General features: G+C 41.6%; 1 gene segment (V, D, J or C); it reads left to right on the top strand.

Annotated features, from left to right (window-relative positions):
* Nucleotides 1–4,995: 4,995 nt before the first annotated feature.
* On the top strand, nt 4,996–10,240 carry LOC132807039 (T cell receptor alpha variable 19-like). The segment is given in 3 exon segments: nt 4,996–5,047; nt 5,439–5,830; nt 10,082–10,240. Coding segments are annotated over 3 exon segments (603 nt in total).
* Nucleotides 10,241–10,663: the final 423 nt, after the last annotated feature.

The following is a 10,663-nucleotide window of genomic DNA, read 5'->3' as shown; positions in this document are numbered from 1 at the left end:
CGAGGACATACGACAACCAAAAGGACTAGCCACTCTACCATACGTCAGGAGCGTCTCAGAACTGACAGCCAGACTACTGCGACCCTTAGGACTCATAACAGCACACAAGCCAACATCCACGCTCAGACAACAACTCACTAGAACAAAGGACCCAATACCCAGCATGAGCCAAACTAACGTAGTCTACAAAATACCATGCAAGGACTGCACAAAACACTACATAGGACAAACAGGAAGACAGCTAACAATCCGCATCCATGAACATCAGCTAGCCACAAAACGACACGACCAGCTATCTCTAGTAGCCATACACTCAGACAACCAGCAACATGAATTTGACTGGGAAAACACCACTATCATAGGACAAGCCAGACAGAGAACAGCCAGAGAATTCCTAGAAGCATGGCATTCATCCCCAAACTCCATCAACAGACACATTGACCTGGACACCATATACTAATCACTGCAGCTGAAACTGACACCCGGAAGCGGCAAGAACAAACCAATATAAATACCGGAAGAAACATCAAAGCAGCGCTTCACTCGAAGCTCCAACAGCACTGATGATGTTCCCTAGCCAGGGAACGAAACGTTTGCAGCAAAAACTTCCAGCTCGGCGAGCAGAGCCACAACAATTTTGAGACATCTGAAAATCTTGGTCGTGTAATATTCGGGTCGGTCAGGATTTGAATGGTGTACTGATGTGTATCTCTGCTCCTTGATCATTTCCTTTCAGCGGCGGGAGACTTTAACACAATGTGTTTTTTGTATTCAAAACATGTATTAATATTGTATGGGCGTGGCTGGCAATGCTGGTTCCTACCTCGATTAATCTATGACAGTGCGATGGCGAGCCAACGAATGGACACAAGGCAGTGCATGTGATATAGGCAGACCAGTTACATTCACAACGACACAAAGTTAATGAAATCTGGATACATTTGTCCAGCATATGCAAGAAAAGTCACATTCCATTCTACTACTTCATTCTACTACTTTAAATTTTCCTGTGGAGTATAGTTTTGGCAAAAATCACGAGGAACATATTATGAATTAATTGGATACTGCAAATGAAGTTCAAATGTTGTGTTCTACAGAGAAATGGGTGATACCTGCTTTCATTGAGCAGATTCCAGTAAACTGTAATTAACGCCAGAATTTGAACATCGCCATTACTTGTGCATGCCACGAGAAGTGGCAGAGTGTATCTGTGCTAAATATTGAAAATGAGGGTTGGAGAGAGAGTGACTTTCCAGACAGTGTGAGAGTCATGTTACAGAAACAAATGCCAAGACTTAGCTTCGTGGCAACTTCCACACTAAGGCGATTCTTACTTAGACGTGAAGTGTGCACATTTCCACTTATTTACTCTTGTAATTATATTATTTACCTTCTGTTCCTCAACAGACCTCCGTGGACAACTGATTTCTCTACTGTTCATGTAATCTAATGATGATGCGAATTTTCAGAATCCTGCTGCTGATTTTCACACTTATCTCCGAGGAGATGACTGCAGAAGATGATGTGTTGCAAGTTCGTCTGTGGATGGTTGTTAGGTAAATGGGAATCGTGTCCGTGAATTCCTCCTTTGCCACTGAATGTAGAACAGTGCTTTGGAACAGACAGCTCCTGAATTAACCATCCCAGTTTTGACTGATGGCTATCATTGGATTCTATTGCTTCACTCATGAAACATTTCCTTGTGGAACAAATGTTTGGTTACTTTGATGGAGGAGAGTGGTATGAAAGACTGAGAGGCAGCAAATGAAGTTGAAACGCAGAGTCTCACCTATCTTCCACCACGAAGGATGACATAAGTGTTTCCATTGAGCAGTAATCAGCGAACAGCAATTACTCTCAGAATGAGAACAGCGTAATATATTGTACACGTCACAAGATGGCAGCGCGATTCTGTTATAAACCTTGAAGATGAGGGCTTGAGGAGGAGTGACCTTCCAGACAGTGCGAGCAACTGTCAGCGCGAATGCTTTGTGACAGAAACAAACGCCAAGACTTCACATTTTGTGCAACTTCAACAGCGTGGCATTTCAGAGTTAGATGTGACGTGTGCATATTCTATTTGTTTAATCTTATAAATATCATATTTATCTCCCGTTCCTCAAAGATCACCGCGGATAATTGCTTTCACCACTGTTCATATAGTCTGATAATGTTTCAAATCTGCAGAGTCCTTCTGTTGTTTTCCACTCTGATCTTCACGGAGGTGATTGGAGAAGGTGAAGTGCTGCAACAACCTGTGTGGATGGTTGTTAGTGAAGTGGGAATTGTGTCCATGAATTGCTCCATTGCAACTAAACTTATCACAGTGCATTGGTACAGACAGTTGCCAAATCAGCCACCCCAGCATGTGATGATGGCCAAAAGAGAAGACGATCAGCCAAAGAGAATCGTTGCTTCAATCAGTGAAGATTACAAACTCAGTACCTTGACTTTGAAAGATGCCAGACTTAATGACACCGCCATCTACCTCTGTGCAGTGAGGGCACAGTGTCACAAACAGATGGAGAGTCCGTACTAAAACGTGCACAGAATGGGAGTTCTGCTATGCTGATTTTGAAGTATGTTCATTCGTAACTGTGGGCATCAAACTCCCAAATAAGGAAAATGAAGGCAAAATATGAGGGTAAAAAATGAACAGTAATTGTTAAACATGGTCATAAGTGAGGACAGTTGGATATGTGGAGGGAGGTAAAGGAAAGATATATTTGCAACCGAGAAACATTAATGGAGAAAATGGAAAGTGGAGATATATATTAATAATACTTTCAGAGGACAGAATGGTGATAACCTGTTGAAGAATAAATGGGAGAAATAGAAATACAACGATCATGATGCACATTGATTAAAGATCAGGCTAAATTACAATTGAAGGACACATGAAAATAACAGGGTGGTCTTTCTTTTAAGATGTTGTCATCAACACTGAATCCTCAACTCTCAACATGCTGGGAAATTCGTTGAGCAGAAACCCAACTGGAATTCACCAGAAAATCACGTCAGAGGATAAAATATAACTGTCTGTCAAGTTTCTTCTGACTCCCCAAAGCCTGACCACCTTCTAAAAGGCGCAAAACAGGAGTGTTTTGGAATACACTCTACCTTTCTCGTTGAGTGCAGCCCCAAAAATACTCAAGAATCTTGGCACCATCCAGGACAAAGCAGCCTGCTTGATTGGTACTGCGTCCACAAGCATATGCTGCCTCCACGAATGACTCTCAGTTTGTGTTATCAATAAAATTCACTACAGAATTTTACCAAGATGCAGGACTCCTTCCATCTCGAACGATAAGGGACGGATGCTTTTTGGGAGTGCACTCAACTTCGAAGGCACCTCAAAGCCATTCAACATTCTGACTTCGAAATATATTGGTGTTCTTTGACTGACGCTTGTTCAAAATCTGGAAATTTCATTCCTATTAATATTGTGGACGCAGCAGGTGGACTGGAGTGGTTCAAGACGGTAACTTGCCATCACTTTCTCAAGAGGAACGAGAGGCAGGCAATAAATGCTAGCCACCCAGCGACGCCCAGATTCCACAAAATGAATAAATAAAGACGACAATCAATAGTACGCAAACTTGAAAGCAGGTTGGAAGCAAACAATTGAGCCCACCAAGTCCATTCCGAACCTTAGAAGAACATCCCAGCCAATTCCAGTAACCCTGCACCTCCTATAGCGAATTCATGTAACCTACTCATTTTTCAACTGTGGGAGGAAACCAGAGCGCCCATAGGAAACCCATTCAGTGGCAGAGAGCATATGCAAACTCCACTCAGAGAATCACCTTAAGTTGAAATTGAACGTAGCTGTCTGGCAGTGTACCTCTTCTCTCTCACTATTCTCATGCAGATGAAGGAAACCATGCCACAATGTAATTTATTCCCGTTAACAACCCGTTAGCCTTGTATTGGAGCCGCTGGTGTCCATCTCTAATCGTCTGAGACAATGTGGCGTGGACCATGTGTTTGTTACGCTGCAGGGCATCTGATATCGATGCAGGAGCTACGCTGACGAAGACACAAAGTAAAATTAAGGAAATTCAGTTGCAATGCATCATGGCAATAATGGCAACATTTGATGTTTTTGTTGCGTTGATGGTAAATGCCATTGCTTATTTATTTTTTAAACGTCATTATTGCATCAAAATCCCTTCGATCCACCAGTCCTCTGCATCAGTTGAAGCGGCTGCCAAAATCTGAAAGCAGCTATGTTAACTGGGAAGCTTCAGTTCTGATACTCGAACAGCATGAACTAATTTCCTTCTTCGGCTTTGCTTAGAGAAATAATAACCGTTAAGGGATAACATTTGGTTTAACCTCTGTATAAAACCTAGTGTGTACTTGAACAAACTTACTTTGTAAACACAGACAAGAACAGACGCAGATATGCCGTCACGAAATCACCATCCATTTACATGTACAGAGAATTCTGGTTCTGGCCAGCCATCTCGGAGTCAGTCCATGAAGTGAGGAGACGCGAATTCTGCTTTTTATGCCTTGTGCCCCGGGTTGCCTGACTGGCCCAAGTTAAAAACCCCAATGCAGGACCTCATAGGCAATGAGAGCCACCTCATTCTAAACCCGACAGATCATTAAACAAAAATAAGGAAGAACTGAGTTTGTTCAAAATCTTAAACAGAAACAGAAATAACTGGAGAAACTCAGCATGTCTGGCAGCAACTGGGCAGAGAAACATTAGTTACCTTTTTGGCTCCACTAACCCTTCATGAGAACGTCGATCTTTTCTCACATTAGCCATAATATAAGTGGAGTAAAAAGGAACTTGAAGCTGATTGGTTCAATAGAAGAACAAAGGAGCTTCAAGCTCATTGGCTGTATCTAATGCGGTTGTCAATAATGAACCAATGAGCAGAGATCCGGAATTTACTCAACCTCCTCCGAACTCTTGACAAAAACCATTTTGGCTTCAACTAGTTCTGCTCACATTCACCCTACGCATGTGAATGTGCAAACATGTTGCCTGGAACTCTGTGTTTACTGCTCACAGCTGCAGCACTTCTGACTAGTAGGTTGAAAACTTGTCTTTGCATGTGCTTCAGCCCTTTGGTGGGATTATATTTACTCAAATAGTTTTAGCAAAATAGAAGCAACAATGCTGCCTCCCAAATATTTTTGGAAGAAGTTAAAGAAAGTACACGAGAGAATGACAATCGAAGATTTAGGTTGGAAATTCAGACAGGACTGAAGTCATTGCGAGGATTCAATAGAAGAGAGTGTTTTATATCCACCAAGAGTTTTCAGTTTGCTCGTCAACTTTCGGGAGATGAAATGGAAAATGTTTTTACTTGCATGAAATGGATTCTAATTCAGCTTCCGTGATTTATTTCTCGGGTTATTGATTCAGGTCGATAAGAATATAATAATATTTAATTTTCTATAACTTCTGGCTCTTACAGGACTTTGTCGTGGCGATTCTGTCTCACAAACACCGGCTGCAATCACAGTGAATGAGGGGGATGATGTCCAGTTGTTCTGTAATTACACTACAAGAGACAGCGATCCTCGCTTATTCTGGTACCGTCAACCTCCCAATGGGTTCATGGAGTTTCTGCTCCTGAAAAGCAAATATAGCGAGAAAACGGCGAATTTTCTCCGGGACCGGGTCTCCTCGGATTTTGATCATGGAAACCATGCTATCGAGCTGAAAATGTTGAAAGCAGAACTAACAGACTCCGCAATGTATTACTGTGCACTGAGACCCACAGAGACTCAGAGGTGGCTGACGCTGTACAAAACCTCTAAGAACGTCACTGAACATAGGAGTGTATTAAGCAAACAGCAAGATCAGGTGTGTATCTGAACTTGTTTCCGATTTTACGGTGATATGTCATACTTATCATTTGGACACAAAACGTTAATCAGTGTAAATCTATTACTGAAATAAACTAATGCAGCTAGTTTCGTGAATGTAAAACAAATAATTTATATTGAATCTATGATGATGATCCATTGTTCCAGCGATGAGGTTCTATGGAAAATTAGGCAATTTGTTCTGATGCCGTAAAATCCTCCAGTAATATTGAATTGCAGCATTTGGTTTCACAGACAATGGCTTGTCACAGGTTTCTAACACAAAAACACTGGAACAATCTGAACAACTTCAAACACATTTTGGGATATTGAGTACTGCCTCTGACCCTTCACGTTTTCAATCCCAAAATGGGAATTTATAAATTCACGTACCCAGCATAATGCAGACTTCCTTTAAAATATCAGAAGGAGTTTGGATACAACTGGCATCTGAACAATACAAACCAATTGAAAACATTTCATAGTGGCTGATTATTGAGTCGAAACCATCAGTAAACCAAATCAGTCGCTTCAGCCTTCTGCTGTTAAGCTGGACTGAAATGAACATTTTTCATCCTCTGTGTAAGTGTGTTGATTCTTTGTCAGCAATTCACATCTGGACATTTAAGTTGTGTCAAGACTAGCGGGTTCCTCTTCTCCCTCTGGCAGTAATTAAGAGAAAGAAAATCCTATTTTCATAGTCAGTCATAAAAGATACATTTCTGACTCTGGGTGCTCGAATGAAGTGAAGTCTGTTTCTGCAGAAAATCGGATGCACTTGGTGCTCAGCATCTTTCAGGAGTTAATTTAATCTGCACGGTCGGAATGAAACATTTGTAATCGAAATGGTGAAACCTATTGATCGGATCACACGTTCGATGGCATATTGCGAAGTGAGCAGCCATGCGAGTTTTCTAGAGTCAGTTGCACAGATAGTTTCTGGGAGTGTTCAGTCTTTGTTCCGGGATGCCATTGCACAATGATACACTTCAGTGTCTTTCATCTCAGTACTATCAACAGCAATAATGCCATGAACAAAACAGAAGTTGCTGGAAAATCTAAACAGGTCTCGGAGAGTCTCTGAAGAAAAATCAGTTACTGTTTCGGATCCTGCCATCCTTCCACAGAACTGGAAGAGGCACCACCCGAAACATTAACTCTGACATTTCTTCACAGATGTTACAGACCTGCTGATCTTTTCAAGCGACATTGGCTTCAGTTTCTGATTTACAGCATCTGCAGTTCTTTCGGCTTTTATTCACCAACAATGTTATAACTTCTTGATAATTTAGTCAAGAGAGTGAAGAAGCAGTCATTATCAATCATAGAACCATACAGCACAAAAACAGACCATTTGGCCCATCATGTCTGTTATTTTTGGAACCATTTGGAATGCTAAACATATTACACGAAGGCCATTACAAAACAAATATTTATGAAATACATGTTCATATACTTAATGGCTGCAGTAGGTTTGTCTTCATTAAAGCCGAACATATTGGCAAAAGATTTACACGGATATTGCTCAGTAAGAACCTGGAAAGCCGGGCCACAGAGTTTAAGGTAAATGGTATTTAGATTTGATCTGCTTTTGCACGACTGCTAAAAGAGACAACAGGGTCTCATTAACCTGATTGTCCCATATGCTGATTGTAGGAATATGCAGTATCAGATTTCCCCGTAACAATCTCCTTCCAATCGGGTGCACAGCGTGAAACATTGAAACTATTCATATTGTCGTCTTGGATGTCACTCTGAACAAAGTGAATTTATGATAATTTGATGTTGTCCAGCAGGAAAACTGAACGAAACTACGAATCAGTTGATACTGGCAGAGGCCTGCTTTGAAGCATTGAGCTGCAGCGAATGTGCAGCACCAATAAAACGTGTTGTTCAACTCGTCTGTTTCCAGAACCCTTGCTAGAAATTACCAGAAGATTCTCATTGAATTTATTCGAGGTCTTGACTGCAATAGACCTCGCACTAAGCATGAAAGAACATTGCACGAGATTGGAGGACAAAATGGAGGAATGACTGTGACTGAATTAAGAGAAAGGTCCAGCAGGAAAAGAGGTGATCATGAACATGAAGACAAAAATGGTTTGTTTTACAGTAAAGGCTCAATCGAAGCATTGGCAGTTATTATCTTTGCTTTTCATTAGGTTGTTACCATTCTCACTTGTGATTCTGTTAACATCTCAACTCTGCAGTGAATATGTCAAAACTATGTCCTGGGTGCGCGATGCAATGGATAGCGCACCTGACTGCTAACCAGCAAGATATTGGTGCATCTCCAGCTTGTCTCAGTGCATTTTACAACATGTCTAAACTGGCCTATATTTAAATTCCAACAATTTGAAATAATGATTCACCAGTAATGGATGATGTCTGAGGAGGAGGCCAACACTTGCAAAGCCTTTGGCAATGAGAACAGAAAACCTCTTGTAATAAAGGTGGCTAAAATCCCTGGACCAAATGGAGCCCATTGCAAAATCTTGAATGAGGTGTGAGGAGAGACAATGCAAGTACTGTTGGTTATCGTTGGAAATGCAAGAATTTCTGGCAAGGGTCGTGACGTTTAGAAAGAAGGGAAAATGGCCGAACTATTTAAGAAGGGCGGGAGAAGAAAATAGGAACCAAAGACCTGTTGAATGCCATTTGCAGGGAAAATGTCAGGTCATATCATGAAGCAGACCATAAGTTGATATTTCGAAATAATGATACGTTTGAGATGATTCAATATGACGTTATAAAGGAAAGGAATATTTGACAAATCCACTTGCATTCGTTTTGTGGATTTAAACTGTAGCATCAAGAAGGGACAACCAGCGGATGTGACGTATTTTGAGATATTTGAAAGTTTTTGATAACATACCACGCAGGAAATTGGTAGATAGATTTGCGATTACTAGATTACGTTAAGTTGCTGTGATGAATTAATGCGGAGAAATCAAAGAATGGAAAGGGAAAGAGTATTCAAAGATGGTGGACTAATCATAGTTGACGTGCCTCGAGAATCAGGGATACATCACGTGACAATCTATAAAATGATTGCATGATTCATCCTTATCCCAAACTTCTTGATGTCATTAAGCTATGAGGTAGCTTAATTCGCGTAAGCTACTGGGATGCTGCAGGCCAGCGCAGACAGGATAATTATATTGAAATGTTAAAAATCGCACAACAGCAGGTTACTTTCCAACGAGTGTATCTGTATGTACAAGCTGTGGGTGAGCCGCTTCTTCGTCAGGTAGCCAGTGTGGCGGGATCATAGAACGCAACACTTCTAATGAAGGTTAAAGTGTCATACCAATCATGCAATGCATTTCACAAAACTCGATTACTGTTCAGTCTTTAATCACTTGCAATGAGGATGCAGTGTTCGATTGATTAATATGTAAATCTCAGAACAGGTCTCAAGTCAGTCCAAAGATAACAAGGATTTATTTTAAAAAAGTGACATCTCAGTTCAGACATTAATGATATGTAGTTAGTGTATCCCAACCATTAGTCATACTGGTTCTGTTTCCGAAGTGGGAAGTTTCAAATATCACAGGAAATGACTGTCTACAGTTTTTGAACAAAATTGAATGCACTTGCAAAGACAAATCTGCAGACGCAATGTTACCCCATCAAATTTTATGTGCGTATGCATGAGTGTGAGGGAGAGAGAAACGATGTGTGTTTGGGAGAGGGAGAATGTGTGCTTGAGAAAGCGTGCGCATGAGTGTTTTGGAGTATATGCCTGTTAGAGGGTGTGCATGTGAGTGTGAGTGTGTGCGTGTGAGTGTGTCTGAGAGACAGTATATATATGATGAAGGGTCTGAGAGTGATCGCGTGCCCAAGAGTATGAGTACGTGTATGGTTATGTGCTGTGTGTGAGGGTGTGTGTCAGGGTGTATAGTGTCGTGGAGGACCCTGGAGTGTGACATGAATCACATCCTTTTGAAGCTGTCCTCATGAATACCGAAATTGGCTATCAGCCTCTGCTCGACAACTGTTGTGGATCCCAAAGTTCTTCTTGGTGGATAGTCACCTGAAGATCCGAGGCCGATCCTTCTTGACTCACGAAATGTTCCCCATCTGGGAGGGAGCATCCCCTTTTAGAGATTGTTGCGTGATGTCCATTCATCCATTGTTGTAGCTTCCTCTTGGTCTCGCCAATATACCATGCCTCAGGGCAACCTTACTTGCAACATTTGAGGTCGACAATTTTGGCTGAGTCACATGAATATCTGCCACTCACCAGGTGGATGGCGTCCCCAGTTGTTATGATATTCTGTCATGTCTTGCAGCGGTTGTCATGACAGAGATGCATAAACAGACCATTGTTCACAGCAAAACTCCCAGCCTTCAAGACGACATTGAACTCAAGAGCAAACATCCCAACAAAGAGCAAGGCATGTAAGACCATCGACATGGATAGTACAGTTAAATGTTGGGCCACTACCCTCAACGTGTGTGGCAGTAACTCACGTGATTCAGCCAACGTTTTCTATCTCATAGATTGCAGGCTATGCTGCTCTCAGGCATAGTATATTGGCCAGACCACGCGGATCCTAAGACAGTGGATAAATGAACACAATGTAGCAATCACCAGCCAAGCATGTTCCCTCTCAATCGGGGAACACTTCAGCAGTGAAGTATATTCGGCTTTGGATCTTCGGGTGAACATCTTCCAAGGCGGACTTTAGATCCAAATAAGACAGAGTAGTCGAGCAGAGGTTGATCATCAAGTTCAGTATCCATGAGAATGACCTGAATCGAGATTTTGGGTTCATGTCACACTACAGAGTATTCCACTGCACTGTACATCTTCACACACACACTC

The sequence above is a fragment of the Hemiscyllium ocellatum genome (assembly GCF_020745735.1).
Source record: "Hemiscyllium ocellatum isolate sHemOce1 chromosome 27 unlocalized genomic scaffold, sHemOce1.pat.X.cur. SUPER_27_unloc_1, whole genome shotgun sequence".
NCBI classification, from domain to species: Eukaryota; Metazoa; Chordata; class Chondrichthyes; order Orectolobiformes; family Hemiscylliidae; genus Hemiscyllium; species Hemiscyllium ocellatum.
Note: the sequence above shows the minus strand (reverse complement) of the source record. Positions and strands in the feature narration are given on the sequence as shown.